Source organism: Plutella xylostella, chromosome 26, assembly GCF_932276165.1.
Source record: "Plutella xylostella chromosome 26, ilPluXylo3.1, whole genome shotgun sequence".
In the NCBI taxonomy this organism is placed as follows: Eukaryota; Metazoa; Arthropoda; class Insecta; order Lepidoptera; family Plutellidae; genus Plutella; species Plutella xylostella.
The window spans coordinates 745,212-769,779 of NC_064006.1; the positions used below are offsets into that span (position 1 = coordinate 745,212).

Consider the following 24,568-nt stretch of genomic DNA (forward strand, 5'->3'; position numbering starts at 1 on the left):
ATCTGGTTTTGAATTTGTCATAAATCTGTTCCAGATAATTTGAATTATTGTTCGGAGTGGAGATTGCGTCTGAGTTGTTTATAGAATGGAAACTTAATTTATCTGCCACGTAATGGTTTGTGGGCCAATGGGAGACTGGACAATATTGAACTGCTTAGTGTAACACCTGTTATGTACAAATTAGTTCCAACAATCAAGTAAGTATTATTTTATAATCTTTTTGAGTCTCTTTATCAAATATGTATACATATGTATGTGGGATTGATGGTCAAGAACAAACACTTTTGGATACAGTTTAAGTACCGTAGCTTTATTTTAAATAAATACATTTTAAATTAAATAGCAACGCGCCTAATCAGTCTTTATCTTTTTTTCGTCCCTTTCATTCCCTTGCTCTTCCGGTCCTTTCACTCACTCACCTTACGTTCCTTCTTTCTACTCAAAGTCATAACGCTCCATTCTCACATCCCACATGTATAAATAATATGCTTCCACCAAAATTAATACGATACCGATGTAACTAATTAAATTACCTATTAGGCTACCCCTAAACTCTGTATGCAAACATTGCAAACCTTATCTAACATGTTACTATAGAAATTAACCTGCATGACCCGTGTTTTCTGCACAGCAAAGGGCAAAGTTCTGTCGTTGTCAAATCCACTTCCCGTCTGCATTCTATTCGAGGTCCAGTCTCCAGGTGACTCCCTTTTGCTTTCACTGTAGTCTTAGATTAACAATATGCGATCCAGATGGTGTGTCACATACAAAACAGTGCAAAAAACTGTCCTCATATTGTTTACTTTTAAGTTCAACCTAATGACAACCATTATAGTAATGAATAAGATCAGAAATATTCGTTCAAAATAACAGTTCAGTGGTAGAAGTGGGGTGTTGTTTTTCGAGACGTTTCTTTTACACTGGCACTCCATCTGTTTCGTATATTGTTCATCTAAGTCTGTAGTGTATCTCTGTTGCACTCCTTCGGCTACATATTGATTGTCTTCCTCTACATTCTGCTTTGCATCGATCAGGATGAGATGCGTATTGCCAAAAGTGTTGAGAAAACGTACTTGGTTATTATTATACACTCACGGGCAATGAAAAGGTTCCACTGCGAAAAACACCACATTACTCCTAAATGGAAAAGGCTAGCTTAATGACGCCTTCTCCAAAACAGGAAATTTTGTTGAAATTTTAAATTAAATGTTTGGAAAAATCGGGGTTGTTTGGTGTCGGCATTTTGTGAGTGGAACATTTTCATTGCCCGTGAATGTATTATCATCTTAAATGTTTCACATTTCACATTTGAGTTTAAAGTATGTGAATGTTTTTAGTGCTTTGATCACTGATCTGTTTTTAACACGATTCATCAATAAACATAGTATCTCTTTTCAAAGTTTACAACTTTCATTTTATTCTTTTGCGCTTACCTTTATATTATGTCATTTTTGCTCAACAAGGGTCTTACACAATACTTTAAGCAAACCCTACATGGATTCAGCTGTGACACTGCCGGGTCTGATCCCGGTATACGCGACCGGTCGCCGATCCCGGAAACACCCTATATATAGAACTTTGACGGCGCCGGCGCAATACTAACACTCATTTATACTTGTCGTATGCCTCACTCACTGCTCGCGTGTGTACTTAGTGTGTTCTGTAACGATATTTAGTTGGTCTGTGTATTTCTAGATGACTGTTAGCTGTTAGACGTGGTTGAGATTCAGGTTTTCACTAGCTTCATTAGCTTAGAAATGCTAGACAAAATCGGCCTTCTCACTAATAGAATATCAATATTGGAAAATAACCTCGAGGAACAATCAGCAACAACAAATCAGCTTCATCAAGCAAATCAGCAGCTATGTCTTGAAAATAAAAATCTAAAAGAGACCATAGAGGACATGGATCAACGCTCAAGGATGTGTAACCTTGAAATTCAAAATGTCCCTGAAAGAAAAGGTGAAAACCTGTTGCACTTGGTTGAAACCATTGGGACTACCATCGGCATACAAATTCCGAATTCCAGCGTTACTGATGTACATAGGGTTGCCAGTAATCAGCCTAGTCAGAAACCAAAAAATATAATAGTACATCTGTCCTCAAGACGTCTTCGAGATGATGTGATCGCGGCTGCTCGTAGTCGCAGAGGTCTCACCGCGGCGCAAGTGCTGGAGGCGGCCGCGGGAGGGCCTACGGCTCGTTCCAGCGTGGCTGCGGTGGTCGCCGCGTCGACAGAATCACCTCCATCGACGGCCCGCGTCTACATCAATGAGCACCTGACGCTGAAGAATAAAATCCTGTATGCCAAGGCACGCGCTTGTGCCAAAGATAAATCTTATAGATATATATGGATAAAAAATGCTGCCATCTTGGCCCGGAAAGAGGATAACTCCCGCGTCATCACAATCCGACGTGAGGAAGATCTTGAAAAAATTTTATGACTTTCTGTTCTGAGGCTTTTCATAACAGTATTACTTTCATTCTATAAGGCCGTACCTAACCTCCTCTACTCGCATAAACAATCAAAAATCTTTGTAAGGAGCGCATACCACATAAACCACCTAAACTTACTTTTAAATAACAATGTTACAATCCTATCTATGTACCGTACACATTTAATAATAATAATATTAGTAGAATTAAATGAATAACACTAATTTGAATATTTACTATCAGAATTGTGGTGGTTTGCGCTCAAAATTAACAGAACTTAAATGTAACATTCAAAGTTCAAATTATGACATAATAGTGCTGACAGAAACTTGGCTTGTGGGTGGTATATATGATTCTGAATTGGTAGATGACAGGTATTCTATATTCCGTCGCGATCGGAATTTACAAGCAACACACAAGAAGGATGGCGGAGGTATCTTAGTTGCAATTAATAAGAAATTTAGCGCAGCCAGATACTTTGAATTCGAAGATAACAATACCGAACAAATATACATCACTTTACCAATTAGTAACTCCAAAACCATTATACTAAGTGCTACATACATACCACCCAAAACTCATCAAAATTCGTATATATTACACTTTAATACTTTGAAATCTCTATATACAAAATTCCCATCACACCACTTTATTATTGTGGGTGACTACAATATTCCTGACTTACGATGGTCTCTACACTCTACAGAAAATCATACTTTGCCAGTAGCTGTGAGCAACCTTCATAAAGAACTAGAATCAACAATCATGTACATGCAACTTAAACAATATAATATAATTTATAACGCTAATGGCCGCCTATTAGACTTAATGTTAACAAATTACCACCACTGTATCTGCTCTCCTCCTCCCACAGAACTATCAAAACCGAACTATAACCATCATCCCCCACTTTTATTTTCTTTTAAAAAGTTACAACCAGCTGAGAGAATCCGTGATAAGCATTCTGAAAAATACAACTTTAATAAATGCGACTTCAGTGCGATCAAAACCGACCTATCGTCCATAAATTGGGTAGAAGAACTTAGGGATAAAAACGTGTCTGAAAGCGTTTCATATCTCTATATTAAACTATATAATACTATTAACAAGCATGTACCAGTATGCAAACCCAAATCAATAAAATATCCTCAGTGGTTTTCCAAAGCATTAACAAGTACCTTGTCAAGAAAAAAAACCGTATGGAAAAAATGGAAAATCTACCACAACCTGTCAGATTATAGAGAGTTTTCACTTTTACGTGATCGAGCTAAATTACTTTTAAAACAAGACCATAATTCCTATATCTCAAAAATAGAGTCAGGTATCGCAGATAATGTGAAACATTTTTGGAAATACGTATCGTCACTCAAAAAAAATGAGAGTGGTTACCCTTCCAAAATGCTGCTAAATGAAAATATTTCCGAAAGTCCATCGGAAATAGCAAATATGTTCAACGAATTCTTCAGCTCTATTTTCGAAACCAGAGACAGTGACCTGGATACAATAAATTTAAATACCTTTATCGCAGATCCTGAGGCCCCTCACATTCCCAGTATCGAAATAACAAAATATCAGGTGGAAAAGTGCTTAATAAACTTAGACATAGGAAAAGGTCCTGGCCCGGATAAAATTGGACCCATTTTCCTGAAAAATACAGCTAAGCAACTATCGGAACCACTTTGGATTATCTTTAATCGTAGCATAGAGGAAGGTACCTTTCCTGAAACTTGGAAATTAGCATTCATAACACCTTTGCATAAATCAGGCCCAAGAAACAACGTTTCATACTATAGGCCAATATCTGGGCTCTCCACAATGCCAAAAATTTTCGAGACACTCGTAAAGGATTGCCTGTATGCTCAATTGAGCCACAACATTATTGAAAATCAACACGGCTTCACACAAGGCAAATCTACTATTACGAACCTAATCCTGTACTCGAACTTTTTATTCAACGCCATGGATCAAGGGCTTCAGGTTGACACTATATACACAGATTTTCAAAAGGCCTTTGATAAAGTAGACCATATTCTGTTACTCAAGAAATTAGCTCAAAACGGTATTACAGGTAATCTCCTACACTGGTTCAAATCGTACCTAAACAACCGTTACCAAACTGTTATTATCAACGGGTACCATTCGGATCAGAGGTTGGTTTCTTCGGGAGTAATTCAGGGATCCATATTAGGTCCTCTTCAGTATATTTTGTTTGTAAATGACATAGCCAAGTGTTTCCATAATTGTAGAATCTTGATGTTCGCCGATGACCTCAAAATTTTCAAAACCATAAACAATATTGACGACTGTCAAGAAATCCAAGATGATCTCGACCGCTTCCATCAATATTGTACAATTAATAAACTCCATTTAGCTCCCAATAAATGTCAACAAATATCTTTCACAAGAAAACGGAATAAATTAGAACATGCGTACAATATAGGGGGGCAAAATCTAGAGAGAGTAGCCTCTATTCGTGATTTAGGAGTACAGCTTGATGATAAATTAATATTTGATCAACATATCACAAATATCTGTAAAAAAGCGTATCAAATGCTTGGTTTCATACTTCGTATTAGCAAGTCATTTAGGCAAGCTAATACTTTGTTAGTTCTCTACAAAACTCTGGTTCGTTCGCAATTAGAATATGCTTCGGTGATCTGGAATCCTCTTTATAAAATATACAGTGAGAAGATAGAAATGATCCAAAAAAAGGCGTTAAGATCCATACACTACAGACTCACTCGTTCCAAGATGTCGTATGAAAATCTTCTGAAGCATTATAATATACCAAAATTATCAGCAAGACGCTCCGTCAATGACGAACTTCTGCTCTACAACATCTGCAACAATCATTACAACTGCTCAGAACTAGTAAGCGACATTAGGTATCTGGTACCTCGCTCGGCAACACCACGCAACATCTGCAAATTATTCTACCTTCCAAAAACACGCACAAATGCTGGTCGCCGCGCGCCTACCTACCGAATTTGTAACTCCCACAACCAAAACTTTCTGTCAGCAGACATTTACAACAAAAAGAATGTAGCATTCAAGAGGCTTATTAATAATATGGCTCATAGTTTGGCGAGATAACTTTAATTTTAGTAGTTACTAGGTTTGATTTTGACTGGTACTCGTATAGCATTTTGTTTTTAGCTCTAGATTAAGTATCACATCTTTTTAATATAAATAAATGTTTTAGTGATAAACTTTTAAGGTGATAGGCTTAAAATAGTTGTTATGTTAAATTTAAGTTACTTATAGTCTATTACTGTTGTTTATCCATAGAAAATAAATAAATAAATAAATAAAAATAAATAAAACAATCAATAAAAGTGTTAATTCACTTAATGTATAAAAAACTCTGTATGAGACATCGTACTTTTCGTCAATGTACAAAAAAATAATTTCGCGCCGCTACCGACGACGCTCCGCCCGCGGGCCGGTATTAATATTTTTTTCAGAAAACCGAGAAGATCACAAGATTACATGAAGATTTTATGATAAATCTCTGTGATAGTGTGAAATATGCTCTCCAGCAATTGGATTCATACCTACCTTCGAAGTCTGAACTGAGTAAGTCAGAAAACTATTTCACGCATGAATCTTTTTCGGTACAAAAACATTGCAATTTACAAATGATATTTTATCTTTGTGCTTATACCTTTAAACCAGAAACCAGCTCTGTTCAATGGTGTTTCTTTATTCAAATAGTATTTACGTTGTTACATACTGTATTTACATAGTTTAACTCCATTTGGTAAAGCTAAAAATTCTCATAAGAGAATGCTTACTTATATGAGAACATTTAATTTTGTTCCTATTCATTTAATGCCATGTTATCTAGCATTAGGAAGCCTCTCAGATGGGCTACAGATGCTTGTTAGACCTTTGGTTGTTGGGTTTATAACCTTTACACTGCTTACTTTGAATTTAAATGTTTCAATTCTAAACATGGTATTGATTCTTGGTTTCACAAGTTTGAAAATATTTTCACATCTGGTATTAATTAGTTAACATGTACCTACCTATCTACATAATATACCAACCTTTTGATTGCTGCATGCATAGATGTGTTGTCGCAAAATATTTGTAATTTGTTGATTACATTATTTATTTACCAAGTGTTTATGAAGGGTGACACAATGAAAATAAGTCACTATTTATGCCCTTATGTGGGTCACCTCTGACTACCCCTTCGGGGATTTGCAGTCGTGTGTATATTATACAGAGAACTTTACACTTATATTAGCAGTTTCACTATTGAGACTGTCATCTTAAGATAAATTAAATATGACATGCAGTGCTGTGGTTGACAATATTGACTTGCAACCAATGGCTTAAGCCAGTAGCATAGTTTGACCTAGCGGATGGGTTGATGAGATTATAATTTATAAAATCTCTTGGCTAATATTTATCCCTATATTTACAACTTTTGTTGTCTTATAGGTTTTTTACCATAATACCTTCTTACAACTTATATGTATACATGTTGTTTTATGCTCACATAGCATTTAAAACTGGCTCGGGGCCCCTATTTACCATATTGACTTAGTTATTAACCATAATAACTTCTTACAACATGTATGTATACATATAAATATGTTGTTTTTTGCTCACCCACAGGATTTAAACTGGCTCGTGGCCTTTTTATTCCTATTTACCTATTACCTAGGTATACATATTATGTCCTTTTACATGCGGGTGTAATGGACAGAGCAACAAAATACATTGCCAGTCTAAATGCTGATAGGCACTGGCTATGATGAACTCATGGATCATCTCATAATGTATTTTAACTTTGCATAATTTCATTAAACTTTCGGAAAGTTAAATGTAGCAGTTACTAACTGCAATATTATTGATGACACACACATTGGTGGTGTCGGACCCATCTTCAAGTACCTAATTATTGGGGATTTTATGCAAAGTTTATGAAGGTTTGAACTTATAAGTTCATTGTAATACATTGACCAGTCGAAATGCTGTTTATGGCACTGGTGAAGTAAAATGTATTATATTATATTTGCATAATTGCTGGAACCTTCCTCGCAGAGAGGTAAAATCTTATATGGCTGCAATTATTCACACACATTGTTCATGGGATACCTATATATGCGAAGTTTATGATGGTTCACAACCGCTTTATATAGCATTTAACCAGTCGAAAAGCCATGGGCTCTGGTAAACTAAAATGCATTGCCACCAAGTTTTTGCAATTATATATGCAAATATTATGATGTTTAACAACCATTTGTATAGCTTTAAACCAGTCGAAAAGCCATGGGCTCTGGTGAACTTAACTGTACTTATTTTATTATTACATAAAGATAATTAACTATTTACTTTCTATCTGTAATATTTTTTCATGATTATAACTTTTTCAAAGTTGTTCATGTCATACCCTTGACTTTGTAGCTATTTGGGGTTTTTAAGCAAGAATTTATGGGAGTTTCAATACTTAATACTCAATCATTTATTGCATCCATAAGTCTTACAGTTTAAAACTGATAATAGGCATAATCCACTCATAAAAAGGTGAATTGCCAATTTTTTCTCCTGTTTACCAAAGCAGCTGCCCGCCAGAACAAAGCACAGCCCAAACAGGTTGGGAGATCCTCCCTTTCCAGTGGGGATAGCATGGGACCACCATCACATCCCTATTTATTTTTACAAATAACACCACTTAACGGTTTCTGGCTAAACCCATAATGACAAGATTGTTGCCGCGGAGGCCATGTGCTATTGGGACATTTGATTATTGATATGCAGTGGCCAAACATAATGAAAGCTGATGAAGCAGCTTTCTAGGCCCAAGCCCTTCCTTCATTGGAAGGAGACCCGTTCCCCAGCATTAGGGACGTGATGGGTTGATGTTGAAGCGTCTGCGCCTTGGCAGCTAGAGTTACACATTTTCAATCTAATATATTGTGTTGTAACTTGCTTACTTTTTCTTGAAAGACATAACCTGAGATCTCATATCTTCTATCTTAAAGGTGAGCTCTTGTATTGTGCCTATACTTAATATTGCATACAATACATATTTTTTCTGAATTTAATTTGGTCTTAATAGCTAACACAGGCTTGCCATAAAGAAGAGCTCAGTGATTACAACAGTAAAGTTGACTTCAGAATGAATGTTTATTCAGTAGACATTGGCATTAATATCACCTATACAAGGTGTATGCCACAGCACATATATTACCACTATGTTGGCTGATATTGTTTGAGCCCGGATTTGAGTACTCCTCATCTAGTGTACCCACATGGCAGGTGGTTGTCAAATGATTTTGCCCAGGTAGCTTTCTATTACCCACATTGCACAAGTTTGTAGTCTCTGGAGAGTACAAACATGAGATAGCTACAAGTCTAAGTGCCTATTATTGTCCTGGACTTTTGTTCACCAAGTTGTGTTAACATTTGGCCTTTATGAGCCTTTCTAAGGATCTATCTGGTAAGGTGCCTATATTATATTGATTTTTATATGTATACCATATACCTACATCATGTGGAGCCTATGACTGATGGCTGTGAAAATACCTATCCAATTATCCATATTGGTTGGGCTATTGAATAGTCCCTATAAAGTGTTTACTTGCATTTATGGTGGATTATATTGCAGTATTAAATTGTTTATCAAGTATAGATAGAGATGATGTGCGGTTCTGAAACTTTATATTTCAACCTGAGAGAAGGGTGTAAGCCTAATAGCTGTACAAAAGCTGTTTCTATTCTAACTGGCCCTTTACTTAAGTAGGTTGCTACCTACATGCAGGCTTGACTTTTTAAAGACTGTTGGTCCTGTAAAATCTTGGTAAAATAAGTCATGTTTGATTGAAATTGGTACATCTATAATTTTTTCCGTGTACCTAGAGACTAGTCATCACCCATGTATATCTCAAAAGGAAAATTATGATAGTGTACACATAGACAGCTGTCATGTAATCCTATTGCAGTAGGCTATTCAACTACCAAGCAAGGGTGGTGCAGTGACATAAGTCTAATACAATCCATATTTCTGTGCTTTATAAAGTTCAATTTTACTTCAACTAAAAAGGAATACTACCTAATAATATGTATGACTACCTAATAGGTACAAATTACCTATGGTTATGTATTACCTAGAGGGCCTATGTAATACAAATTGATAGGTACTTATATAAAGACAATGATGTAAAATTTTATATTTTCTATTGTCTGTTTCTATGCTATTAGGTATTCCTCACACCTGGATTGGTCCTTTACTAGTTCTAACTTTAATTTGATAAGAAATTGGCTTATTTATGTTATACTTACTTAATTAAATTAATAATGGTATGATTTATGATCCCATTAGCAACATACTTACAGATCATAACTGTAGGTAAGTATGTGACATGTTGTGTATCACACTAGGTATGTAGTGGATACACACCTATTGATCATTAACTAGAGTACCTATGTACTTATAAATTTTGTTTTTAATTAATTTTCTTTCTTTTAGGTGCAAGTACCTTTATGATGAAGGTGCATTTTAAGTATGTTTCCTTTACAACTATGATGTTGTCTAACAGGAATCTTTATAATATTTTAGGTATATTTTACCTAAAAAGGAGATCACATAGCGTTTAGATTTTCTAATCTCTTTCACCAGCAGATAACAAACAAGTCTTCACTCAACGCTGTGTGTTTCGAAAGAACACATAATATACCTGTTTTGCATTACAACAAAACAGATATTATGTGTATGAAGAAACACACAGCGTTGCAGCAACGGCTTGCAGGTGAGTTTTGAAGACTACTATGTCAGAAATTTGACAGCGCGTCACAGAGTAGAATCCAGATTCTAGACTGCACTGTCCACTGGCTAAAGTGAAAGAGAGGAAAATACAGCAGATTGGTATGTAAAAACCCATTTTTTCCTATTTATACTAAGAAATCAAATAATTGCTTCTTCACTCAACGCTGTGTGTTTCTTCATACACATAATATCTGTTATGGTTGTAATGCAAAACAGGTCTATTCTATTCTATTAGGAACGTGGAATCTTTCATAGGAATACATATTAAGGCGAAGCAGAGCGCCCGGGCACTAGCTAGTCAATAATAATAATCGCACATTAAATCATGTCGAAATGTTTTCATGTAACATCAAACCGTATAATAGTTATCTGGTAACTATTTAGTAATTTGGTTATTCGATACATATAACTTTCTCCGATGTATCGTACATTCTATTTCACAACGGATATTGGCAAGTCACTAGCTCGAGAGTCGAGACCTAATTAAGATTCATGTTCTCATATTAGTTAGAGTTATTACAACAAATATTAGTTTATTAAACTGCCTCAGGCTATGTATTGATTAGTTTGATTATGTCAAATGTAATAACTTTATTTTTTCTCACCGAACAAATTCGCTTGCAATCTATGTAGTTGCTATAGAATCTTATTAATAAAAACATTTTAAAGCCTTTATGAAGCTCTAGCAACCAATAAGGCTGTCAAAAGGTTGACTCGGGTGCTTGTGTATTTTCTATAGCAAGCTTCTCAGTACCATCTATCATACCGTGATCATTCATACCCTTTTTCATTTAATTAGTTTTGTCTGTTTATTCATGGAAACATTTCAGATCTTTTCTGTCACTAGTTTTTAACTTGGATAATTATATCACTTTGAACCAGACACTACACCCTTTGTGTAAGTTCGCAGTAGTCACTACCTCCATTATACCTACACACCAGACTTACCTCTCCCTCGCATGACCTACTTGTTCTAATAAAGCACTTAGTTCGCTTCGTCTGTGGCGCCATTTGCCTGCGTTCGCTAAAAGAAGGTGTGGTTTGAGATTACTTTGTAAATTGCCATTCGCCTTTGATGAGCGGGTTCCTGGCTGATCACCACAGCGTTGAGCGTTGGATCCGTTCAATAAACTAATATTTGGACGTATGTTGTTTGTTGAACGATGTTGTCAGCAAACAGGTAGTTAGTTTCAGCTGCCGCTACACTAGTTCGTTATCGACGTAGATAAAAGTCATTAAATATCACGATTCACCATAAATACGGTGCTGTGATTGGAGGAACGCTCATTAAACGAATTTATCGACGTCGATAACATCCGCAGAATTGCTTATCTAGTGTTAAAGACTCAAAATCGAGACGAAAGAAGTAAACATTCAGTAGTGTCGCTATGTGTTTGTAGAAAGGTCTCGTGCCACGGTGGGGTTGTTTATCCAGACTCTATACTCCAAGTAGTAAAACTACTTTCCTAGTTACTTAAATGAAATTGTTTTAGCCATAGTCACAGAGGTTGAAGTGAATGTTGTAGTAGTGAATGATCAGTTAGGAATTGAGAGTCGCGTCTGATGGTATCTTTTTTAATTTTATTACCCAGATTTATAGCTTATTTGCTGAGAGTAACTTCTGTCTTCGGTGTTTATGTCTTTATAGTTCTGTGAGTGCCCGCCAGAGCGCGACCAGTGGCTGCCGTCTGCTTTACGACTGTACAACTTCAATTAAAATATTGGATATCATTACAGATGGATTTAGGTAGGTTTTTCACGCTAACTTCGGTGCTTTAAGTAAATGAGTAGTAGTAGTAGTATCTCTCCCAATACGGCCGGTCACCGCGGGAGATAAAGACTACACCCCTTCAACCACAAAAAAGTTGAAATCAAATAACGGCAATCTCTACATATCAACCCTTAACGCTTTAACGTTGAGAACGGATGAAAGCCTGATCGAACTTAATACAGCTCTACAAACTATAAAATGGGATATATTGGGCCTCTCAGAAGTAAGAAGATTAGGAGAAAAGATTTATGAAAGTCCAGAGTACATATTTTATTACAAAGGTGAAACACCTGGAAGAAATGGAGTGGGATTCCTTGTTAAGAAATATCTCAAAGAGTACATCGAGGAGTTTATCGGTATATCTGAAAGAATTGCGATACTAAACCTAAAACTTCCTGGTTATGAACACAAGTGGTCACTCGTCCAAATTTACGCCCCTACAGAGGAAACAAAGGAAGAAAAAATTATAATGTTTTATAACGAACTCAACCAAACAATAAATGGTAACCATATACATAAAAACCTAACTATACTAGGAGATTTTAATGCACAAATAGGAACACAGCAAGCAAGCGAAGAACAAATAATAGGAAATTTCGGGTTTGGAAAAAGAAGTAAGAGTGGAAAAAAATTGGTAAATTTCGCAATGCAGAATAACTTGACAATCCTCAACAGCATATTCAAAAAGAACCAAAAAAATAAATGGACATGGAAATCCCCAGGGGGTAAATATAAAAACGAAATTGACTACATTATCACAAATAACCCAAAATCATTCAAGGACACTTCAGTAATAAACCAACTTAACTTCAACACCAACCACCGCATGGTAAGAAGCTGCATGTACTTCATCAGCCCAAAAAAGAGTAGAAAACACTACGGAACTATCAATAATACTTTTACCGACGATGAACTGCACCACGTGAAAGTCAATCTCCATAATTCACTTCATTTCTTCTCACGTGAAAGTATGCATATGTCAACGCAAGCTAAATACAACCTCTTGGAGAAAAATATTAAAAACTCGATACAGAACAACAAACAAGCTAAAATACGGAAAGAAGTTAGTCATCAAGCCTTAGAACTAATGACTGAAAGGAAAAATATTCTAGATAAACCAGAATGTCAACATGAAATAGCCAAACTAAACAAGAAAATTAGAAAGACTTTGAGAAAAGACAGGAAACGAGAAAGAATGAAAACACTAAAGGAATGTATAATCAAAACAGGCGGCGTCAATAAGGCTATAAAGAAACTTGAAACTAATAAGGAATGGATTCTGAAAATAAACAACAAGAACAAAAAACAATTCAGTAACAGGAAGAAAATTAACGACATGGCTACTAATTTCTATCGGAAACTTTACTCAAGTAATTTAAAAGATCAAACAAATAGTGAAGATGAGGCAGTCCCAGAAATATTAATCTCTGAAGTCATAGCTGCCATCAAAAGCCAAAAAATGGAAAAAGCTCCTGGGCCGGATCAAATCACGAATGAATTGCTCAAAGGAACACTAGATGAAATAGCACCTGCTCTCACAATAATGTTCAATGCGGTAATGGATTCGGAAGAGATACCAGATCAGTGGACCAAATCTTGTATAATACTACTACACAAAAAGGGTGACGTAGCTGACATAAATAACTACAGGCCCATCAGTTTAATGTCTAACATATATAAGATTTTTTCAAAAGTCATACTTAACAGACTCAGCAAATGTCTTGATGAAAATCAACCCAAAGAACAAGCTGGGTTTAGAAGCAATTTTTCAACCACAGACCACATACACGTTGTGAACCAGGTTATAGAAAAATACAAAGAGCACGCTAAAACATTATACATTGCCTTCGTCGATTACAATAAAGCCTTTGATTCTCTACATCACAAATGCATATGGGACAGCCTACTGAGACAAGGAATACACACTAAATATATACAACTGCTGATAAACATTTATAAAACTAGCACTGCCACAATACAAACAGAAACAATGGGAGACTCCTTTCCTATAGAGAGAGGCGTGAGGCAAGGAGATCCCATATCACCTAAACTATTTTCAGCAGTATTAGAAACAATATTTAGACAGATGGACTGGGATCATTATGGTATTAACATAAATGGGACACTATTTAATCATTTAAGATTCGCTGATGACCTTGTTCTGTTCGAAGAAGACGCACATAAACTAGAAGCAATGCTACAAGACCTAGCAAAGAATAGCAAAATAGTTGGCCTATCCACGAACACAAGCAAAACCAAAATTTTGTCAAACACTGTGAACAGGGAAGTAATATGTATAGACAACAATGAAATTGAATATATAGAGGACTATACCTATCTCGGACAAACTATGTCTTTCCACGATAAAATGACAAAAGAAATAGACAAAAGGGTGGCAAATGCTTGGAAACGGTTTTGGTCATTGAAGGAAATAATGAAGAGTAAGACAACTAAAATTGCTATCAAAAGGAAAGTCTTCAATACCTGCATTTTACCCGTCATGACATATGGTTGTGAAACATGGGCCTTGACAAAAGCTCACATGCATAAACTACAGGTGTGCCAACGAAGCATGGAGAGAAGCATGTTGGGATTGAGGATGATACATCACATAGAAATGAAAGAAATAAGAAAAATTACAGAAGTTGATGATGTAACAACTAAAATTAAGACCCAAAAATGGAGATGGACTGGACACATGATAAGAGGTAATCAGGAAAAGTGGACACAAATGGTAACAGTTTGGTACCCTAGAGACCAAAAACGAAAAAAAGGAAGACCTTACCAAAGATGGGATGACGACATAAAAAAGGTAGCCGGTCCCCTGTGGATGAGAACGGCTAGAGACAGAGAAGCGTGGAAACGGTTGGAGGAGGCCTACGTCCAAGGGACGGACTGAATGCATGAACTTTTACATTACTATTTATTTTCCATGAATATTGAATAATTATTTACTTAATAGAATATTATTATTACCATATCATTATTGTAATGTTGATGCATGATTAATTAATTATTTAATAAGTATGAATTAGTTGTAATAATAAGTATGAATTAATTGTATTAATAAGTATTAATTATTTTTGTTTTAAATATTTAAAATTTTGTATCAGACATAATGGAATGCATGTTTAAATTCAGTTATTGAATAAAGGCTTTAATTATTATTATAATTATTAGTAGTAGTATAACTTTAGTATTGTACATTAAACACTTAAAATAACATTTAAGACTTAAAATCTATAATACAATAAGGGCGGCCTTATCGCTAAAAGCGATCTCTTCCAGGCAACCCTACGAGCTAAGAGATACAATTTTGAATATAAATGAGGAAGTATAAATGAGGAATGAGGATAATAAGCTTATTTTTTAATAAAAAGTGTATGTTTGTCCTAACTAACTTGTGAGTGTATTTTTATCCTAAAGGTTCTATCAAATTATAAATACATAATTCACTTGTTAATTACGAATCTCAAATGTAACAATTTGTTGCGTCACAAAGGCTTACCGTGTTCTTAATTAACGAGCCGTTCCTAAATAACAATTAACCTGAATTTTGATTTAGTTTTAGTTAAACTGTGGGAAAACATTAAATTGGCAGGTAAAATTAATGAAATCAACTTTGTTATTTAAAGCCACATTTTATGCATATTTCAGATAGGTATAGGTTTTAGATATTTATTTCTCATAAGAACTAATTTATAATTCACTTAAAATGAGAAAAACTATTCTAACTTAACTTAACATGCATTCTTAAAATCTAGTTAACGTAAATCTATATTTAAACAATACAACAAGCCAGGAGACCCCACAAAATTACCCATTATATTAAATTTAAGGTTAGTAGGTATATGTGATACAACATTCAATGAAAAGGTTTTTTAGATATCTGAACTTTCTACAAGTTTCAAAGTTTGTAGACTTCTTAGGGTTATTTCTTATTTCGATAGAGCCAATCCTATTCAGGAACTGCTTTTGAATAGATAATATCCCATCGGGATTAGCAGCTTGAAAACATCTGACAGTCGGGTTACCTGACAACTCTCTCAGCACAAGCTTGTTTGTGTCGGGGTCCACCAACCCGCACTGGGCCTAAAACCTTTCCTTCCAAACCCAAACTACTTCATTCATTGGAAGGAGACCCGTGCCCCAGCAGTGGGGACGTGATGGGTTGTGATGTATGTCCAATAATCATGTAATTACTTCCATTCGCTAGATACCTCACACAGTGATATTTTTCTTTACCATAGACTAGCATTCTCTATTTTTTGCTGCAATCATGCGAGTGTCCGACTATTGTTTGTCTTCTGTTAGCGGCCAGTCACATGATTAACCTCACGCACGTTTAAAAAAACATACAAAAAGTTTCCTCGTGGACGAAAATTGACGAGGATGGAGAGTTCATGATGATAAATTAGATAGATAGAAATAAATAAATATTAGTATAAGTAACCTTGTGTACTTACACTTGGGAGCAATGGAAAAGTTCCAGGGCAGGTGGAACCATTTCATTGCTCGCGACTGTAGTTACGAAACTGTCATTAGCAACACCTTATTATTATTATAAAAAAACACGCACTCACGCCTTGTACTAATGTACTCCCTTGCGGGGTAGGCAGAGGTGCATTGCTGCACCCACTTTTCGCCAGAGTGTTATGTTAGTCCCAATGTAATAGGGGGCGGGCCTATTGCCATTTTACGGGCACATCCAAGACCCGAGAACAAATATCTGCCCCAGCCGGGAATCGAACCCGGGACCATCGGCTCAGTAGTCAGGTCACTAACCACTACGCCATTCGGTCGTCAGTCATTATTATTATTTATGCTTTTATTGCACAATTTACAAAAGTAGATTTACAATGAGGTGGACTTAATGCTAAGAGCATTCTCTACCAGTCACCTTACACATGTGGCAGGATGAGGAAAGCCGAGCACAACTCTGTGTGTGTCACCGATACGACATTTCATGGGTAGGGATGTCTCTTTACTTCAATTTAGTGCCAATTTCTCCATAGTCGGTTAGAGCATAACCAGGTATTAGTGGTTGACTTTTGACACATCTGTCAAGAATTTTATATGGAGATGACGTATAATTGATGACCCAACCTTGGTCGGTTATATAACCGACAATGGAGAAATTGGCACTTATCTCTCAGTTAGATTTGATTATTGTGACCTCAGAAAACTGATAAAATAAATAGAAAAAAGATTTTACGAGTGCATAAAAGCCTAAATGAAAATAGGATAATACGTATGACGTAACACATTTATCATGACCTTGCCAGCTATAGCAATCTTCCTTAATCCTTCGCGATAAGGCGTCGTGGAATGCCTGATTATCTTGGCCAATTCTGTATGGCGATAATGCCAATTTCTTGTGCAATATGAAATGTTTTGTCCACTTTACTAACATGATTAAACTGAAACAGGTCAGTTTCAGACTATACTGAAATAGGTTTGAAATTACATTTCATTACGAAGTTCATTATTACCACCATCGGCCAAAAATCGTCTTCTAGCATGTATTATACACGTCCCCATTAAATTCCATTATAAAAATATTTTCTACTATAATTTTATGTCCTTTCTGAATCTTCAACCTAATTGCTATTGAATTAACAAGTGAAAGAGAAGGTTATAAATTACAACGGACTGCATCCCAACAGTCCATTAGACCACATTGGAAGGGTCGTTTAAAGTATCCTGCGCTGAACACTGTGCCAGCGATCCTTCACAGTAATCGCAGGAAATCCTATTTAGTCCACAAACTGTTGCACGAGTTACATCACAGTTTACAATCTTCCGAACGCAAGACGACAGACTTATTGTTTTTTCAGCAGGTTTTTCGTCTCCCTCACACATTGGCTGTCTCTGTTGCACTTCCTTCCTCCACTGTTGCTAGTATCGGATTGATCTCGCTTTCCAAACCGGCTTTGTCTGTAGATTCGCCATAATCGGCTCGGACTCGTTCCGAAACTTTGGGGCTGGTTTTTTGGTCATCCGTGGTCCTCTTGTCCTTTAATCTGAAGATACGGCGTGTAAAAAGTTGCTTTGTTCTGCACCGAAGCTGCAACGCCGATATAAAGTATTTTGATTTCAGTCAAAATTGTATAAGAAGCAAGTGCGTCTAACATGAACCAAGGGACTACTGTTTGAACACTTATTTCTATAGATAATCTACTTAAGTAAGTTGCATAATTATAAAAGGTAACAATTATCATTAATATAAGAAAGATACTTAATATACTACCGTGAACTCAATACATTTCGTTTTTAAGTCAATGCGGAATTATTAGCTGCCTCGACTTGAAATTTGACTAACCTTGAAAATACAATTGTTCTCTTCATTCCACTCTAGCACATAAAAATCATCTCTGATTTTCGAAATAAATTGAACTGTTTTCTAGTCGCAATTGGGACAGATAAACGAGTTAACACAGATAAAGCGGGATCTTTAAAAGTTACAGATAACAAACAGAACAAATGTAGAGAGTTACCTTGTAACAATTGATAACAACGATTCGATTGTTAAGACCTTGGCATCGAGAAACGAGTCTGAAAGAAAAGGTGCAGCAGACAACGCCCGAGGCGAATGCAGACTCACGCAATGGCAATAGCTAAGTGCATCAAAACGGTAGCACAAACTATCCCATGGATTATGACCGTCATCGAGATCGTAGACGAGCCGTGCCCGCCCTCGGCGAACTCCCGTTCGAAAGCTCCACTCAGCCGTCCACGGCAGAACTTTTCACGGGTTCAACGCCCATAAATCCGTCTTGTGATTCCATACTGTATAGGAAGTGAAGTTTATTTATAGAGGTTCTCGCGGCGCGCGCGCCGCTCATTGCCGAGGACGGCGTCAGTGCTCGTCGAGCGACCGTCGCGGCCGGTGCGTGTGTGTCGAGCGTCCCCCAGCTATCGTGTTCAATTACGAAATCGTTCAGTGCCAGTGATAACACCTCCGTGCTCCGCCAGTCGCCGGCGGACGTGACTCGGCAGCCCCCGACCCGCGCCGAATCCGAATTTCACGCGCCGAAACGCCGCGGTAAATGCCCCAAAGTTTGCATTTACACGGGAATCAGTCGCTAAAATTACATTATCCTTGTGTGTGTTCCGTGTCAGTGGTGTAGTTGTGCGGCGGCATCATGCGGCCGAAGGACGACGTGAACACGAAGATCCAGACGGGGACTTTCATATTGTCGGAGAAAATCGACGATACGAAGTCCCGCAAGAGCGAGAAGGACCTGAAGAAGGAGATGAAGAGACTCGAGAAGGAGAAGCTGGAGAGAGAGAAGAGGGAGAAGAAACTGCGAGAGAAGGAGAAAGAAAAAGAAAAACAGTCTAAGAAAGGTCAGTCCAACACTAGAAGAGTTAGAATGGTTCAGAGCTCTTTACTGAAAACACGACGCTTATCAGTGTTTTATCTAGATATATTTTTGTCAAAAGATAAAGTCACGTTGACAACATGAGCAATTTCGTAGAAATAAATTATGTGGAGGTAACAATGGAGTATTAAGTAATTAATATTCGGTGCCGGTTTCGCCGGCTCGTGGTTACATCATTAGTGCTGTGACCTTGACATCAAGTTTGCTGATAAATATTTCTCTCCGATTAGTCACGATGCCGCTAATACTGGTTACATTATTGTATGTGCGTCTGCGAACGTTAGCCGAATCGACCCATCTTTGTTCTAAACAAAGGCAGGCTTTAACGTTTATCAAGTCATTTAGATTGACCGATTTATGTTATTAATCATGCCATTGTTCTGTGATATCTTTATCTTTGTTTCTATTCCGATTTAAGTGTTAGTGCTACCTATGATCTTTGATTTACCAAAGCGTGACGGCATAAAATTCATACACTTTTATATCATTTTATATGCATTATTTTGCTACATTACTATTAACGTCTTAGGCAATAAAAGTGGTCTTATATTTGAGAATACCCGTTATTATTATATCCTCTTCAAGATTACTGTTATAGCCTATTATCTCATTTCAAATTAGCAGAAGTGATCAAATTCTCATTAGATTATTTTGGTCATTAATCATTACTTAACAGATTGAATTAGTCGTGATAGTTTCTCATTAATGAACTTCAACATTTCCAGTTATAGTGATACGTTTACTATCTGTTTTTGTTCACAATAGTCTTGCATTTTCTACGCGTTGTCTTAGTTCAGCTTTGCACTCTTCTATTATTTATTTTATTTTTGTCTACGATTGAAAAATTAGAGTTGTGTTTTTTTTTATTACATTATGGTATTAGTTGCCGCCTTGAATCGAGTTGAACCCTCGTTGTGATTCCAATTAATCATCGGCACATTCGATTCGATTCGAATCAGTTGCGATTGTTTCAGATTTCTCTTTCGATTTATGAATACTCAATACTCGTGTTTCTCGAAACAAAACATCGTTTGTGAGTGGAGCGTGACTTCTCATTCGTTGCTTATTGTGAATAACGAAACAGCATCGTTCAGTTAGTGTGTTTTTTTTACGTTCTGGTCATGAAAAATTACCAGTGTTCCATCCAATCAAATCGTGGCATGTGTCTAGTCTTCTTAATCTTTTTACATTCAAATTAGGTAAAGGGTTGTGATGATTATCATCATGTGATTTAAAAGACAAACTGCATTGGCCAAACCTAAAACTGCACAGTCTTTAACTTCTTGAGAAACTTTATCAAATCCTGAATACACCTTCCAGCTAAATGCTTTAAGATTTATGCGCTGCTTTACATACAAGAGTCTCGGCTGTCACGAATGCGCCCGACTTCGTACGTAAATAGATCGCCTCCAACGGAGAATGCGATTCCGTGCCCTTACTCTCTACCTTTCACGACAACACTGATTTTGTTTACTTACTGAGCTTTATTATTTACTTTTGCAACTTCGCCTTGTTCTGGAACCTGCGAAATAACGTCAGGGTTTACGCAGTGTTCGTTGTGCTTCTCTGTTTGTTTTTAAGAATCTTGGATTAGAGTTAGGAATCTCCACCGTATATTTTTAAATATTGTTGTTCAGTTTTGACAATGTCATACTTGTTGCAGTAGTGTTCTTTCTTCATAAAAGCTTTTAGGGTGCTTGGGACCACCAGATTATTTTGTGATTTAATATAATCAAAAGGAGGCGTCACGTTGTTATCTTTACATGTTATAAGATAATCGTTGATAATGATCGTGAATATTAAGGATGTTGATACCGTTATCTGCAGTATGTCAGCTGTTATTTATAGTTTGCCGTAATTCTCGTGCAATAGCTATTTGAATTCAAAAGCATTTCTAGTTCCTATTTATTTGCAGAAGTTATTTCTGGTCATTGGTGTGTTTAATATTCATCCACCGCACTTAATCACGTAACGTTACGTCATTGATCAATTACAGCGCCGAATCAGTGTATTTCTGTACAATTACGTCGGCAAGGTAATTCGGTTTTCGCAAACTCGTTATAATGGAGCTGGTATTTGCGCCAGACAGCGGTCTGACCGAAATGGGCGGCCATTAAAACCTAATCTGAATCTAGCACATGGGCATTGGGCAAGTACTGTCAGCAGCATCCTGTATCTTCGTCTAAATCAGTTGCTATATAATAATATGTTTTATGTTTTTGTTGATGATTCATGTTATATAGCGCTGGTTGTTATAGTAAGGTTATCAGACCAGAACCAAAGAATAGGTTTGATTGAGAATTAACTATGCACTTCAATTTCTTTCTGCATTTGCGTATTCCATTACTCCACTTTTTGCGTATACCCAGCAAGCCTGTAATGTAGGAATCTGACTTCTGTGCTACTATAACTTAATACTATACTTGACATTGATTTTCATAGTTTTATGATTACCACCTATTTGCGTTATTTTATTCAAGAAAACTGATTTGATTCATATTTATTGACATGAATGAAAGTATATTTATCACCATCGTAAGTTAACAGTAGCTTCAGATCATGCATTTAAACATGGACTTTCGTTTGCACCAGTACATTGTGCATTACATAATTAATTGCACGTATTATATCATGAGGAGTGTTTACGGGGACTGTTGCGTGTTGAACGAGTGTTCGACCGCGCTGTTGGTGTTGAAAACGAAAACGTTTTTATGATTCACTGTTTTTTCTACTTGGACGACGTTTTTGCAGAAGTTGTTGTTTGTGGCATCGCGTAAAAAGTGATGTTTAAATTGTCCATTGACGTGAATGAAAAAAGTATGTAATTTTTCTTGTAAATTCTTCCTGTTTAGTTTATTACTACATGTCTGTTACCTATGTATAATGCAAGGTAAATATTGTGTTTCTTTTATGTACAAAAGGAAAGACAAAAATATTTCTTTAGTAAAAATATAACAGTAAAAAATACATACAGATAAATTGATAACCTCCTTTTCAAAGTCCGTTAATAACAACATGTGAAGTCTGATCCAAATTAAGTTCGTCTGATTTATCAAGTAACATAATTAAATTAAATATCTGAACTTGAATCAAGTCCAAAGCCCATTGTTCCACTGTCACAATAATTTAAAGTCTCTAATGCCTGGTAATAAGACACATAAGCTCTTCGAATCTCACGTTAGTCAGGGTGAATAGCATGGCTGGTATAAGGTTGGCTGAAGTAATGTAATTACAATAATTAGTGTCGTTTAATGCTCGGATAATACAAATGATGGGAAACTGTTCTGGGTACTGCACAAGCTGCAATAAATCTAGACCCGGATGATTCACCATCGCCCCTCATTCGTCAACAGCTGGACTTAAACCTTGGCCTTCCACTTTCAGCCTCAGCCTGTTAGCACAGGGTGCGCCAAACATATACTTAAAGCATCAGCTGCTTCACCTCCGACATATTAGCAATTAACAGTCCTTAAACGGCACCGCTTACTTGTCAGAACCATAAAAAATATGTCAGTAATGGCAGTTAAGCATGTAGTTTTGGTACGATTGCAGGCCAAGAAAATAAATTAAAAATCTCCAACAATGACTTTAGTATAAAGAATACAAATGGTGTAATTAATCCACCCTAGACAAGACATTCTTACAACGTTATCAGTGCTGCACCGCGGTATAAGGAATGTTCGCTATCGGGCGCGCCGTGCGAAACGCTTTATCTTGGTCACGCTATGCGAAATGCACCTGCTGTATGTGTCTTTATGTGTTTGTCGAGTGTAAATTGTAGTTTTATGGGGTCTTAGAATGTGTATTAAAAGAATCCTTTCCAGTTATTTTTTTATTTTATTTATTTATTTAAGCAAACATAAAATACATTTAGGTTACAAATGAATAGTGCGTCAGAAACCTGTTAGGGTTTATATGCGCACTATGGTTCCTCGACTGAAATATATACATAAATATAGTGCTACAATCAATAGGTAGGTAAAATTAATTTCACTACAACAAATTAGTTACTAGACATAAAAAAATTTATTATTTATTTTTTATTATTTATTTATTTATTTATCAAATTATTTTACAAAGTTATTGATTAATTATAACATTGCATCACAAAAATCACAGAGATTTGTCCGTGATGAATCATTCTACGTAATTAGGTAGGTACTAATTAGGCATGTACCCACGTAATATTAATATTACGTGGGTACATGCAAAATCTTTATTTCTCTGGTCATTGCAGTAAATTTGTGGTCCCATCGATGGTTTGAAGGATATCCGCGTGAAAACCTTACGTCTGCCAGAAAAGTTCGTAGCAACGCTGATATGATTTGCTTTGCATCGCTGCTGATGCTTTGCTTTCTTAGAATTTATACAAGTATTATATTTACCAATTGGTGAGCTGCATTGTGTCGTGTTTTCCATATTCTATCATTCTTCTACTTAGGCAAACTTTATTCGCGATTTCTCTCTTCGCCCAATGAATAACCTTGCGACAGCAATAGTTGCAAGCTAGTCTAGAACAAGTCACTTGAATAGAATAAGAATTACCATATTATCTGCACAACCTACCGTTCCTATATGTGTACTGTTGTCACACAATGCTAGTGTAGATTTTCTTAAAATTATCATAAGGAGCAAAGTAATTTATAATAACTTTGGAAATATCATTTCCGAAACCCATTTTTTTCCAAAGTCTTAGAATTTACGTTGTTCAGAGTGACCACATCCCCTTTTAAGTTTTTTACTTAACTTCCAAGCATCCTAAATTATTGACTTTTTGGATTTACATTTGAATGTCCCCAGCGGCACACCTTTCCAACGATTTATGACCGTCAACTATTGAGACATATTTGCGGCAATTTAAATAATTTCTATGCCCGATAATTTGCTAAATTAGCATTTTTAAGACATATTTAAAACACAATACACAATTTACAATTTTGTTGTATTCGAAACTAATTGGTAAAATTAACATTTTGAAAAACATTTTGTTTCAAAACTGTAAATTTTACAAATTCCTGTTTAGTTTCAACATTCGCGTGTTACAGTTCCTTCACCCCGTTTTATAACCCCACTTTACGACTATTTGTCTTGCGTCTTACCTTTATTTGGTGGTTCCGAGAACTTTATATTCGGAGCCAATGGCCTGTGATCGATACACCGTCCTTAGATGTCAACCTCGTGTAATTTTATTAGTTA

At 36.2% G+C, this 24,568-nt stretch overlaps 1 protein-coding gene across 11 annotated transcripts in view; it reads left to right on the forward strand.

The window, feature by feature from the left end:
• LOC105398365 (actin-binding LIM protein 3) overlaps positions 1-24,568 on the forward strand; it is a 148,614-nt gene that overhangs the window by 13,515 nt on the left and 110,531 nt on the right. For 3 of the 11 annotated variants that reach the window (XR_007267819.1, XM_048630551.1, XM_048630554.1), the window contains exon 1: positions 18,829-19,337. The exons of 1 other annotated variant lie outside the window; for it this stretch is intronic. Coding sequence is in view for 8 of the 10 variants with exons in the window: in XM_048630551.1 (XP_048486508.1) it covers positions 19,133-19,337 (205 nt within the window). In the remaining 2 variants the exon portion in view is untranslated. Of the gene's footprint in view, positions 1-18,823; positions 19,338-24,568 lie in introns of those variants that run through there. 7 more of the 11 variants (XR_007267820.1, XM_048630559.1, XM_048630553.1 and 4 more) reach the window with 5 other exon arrangements.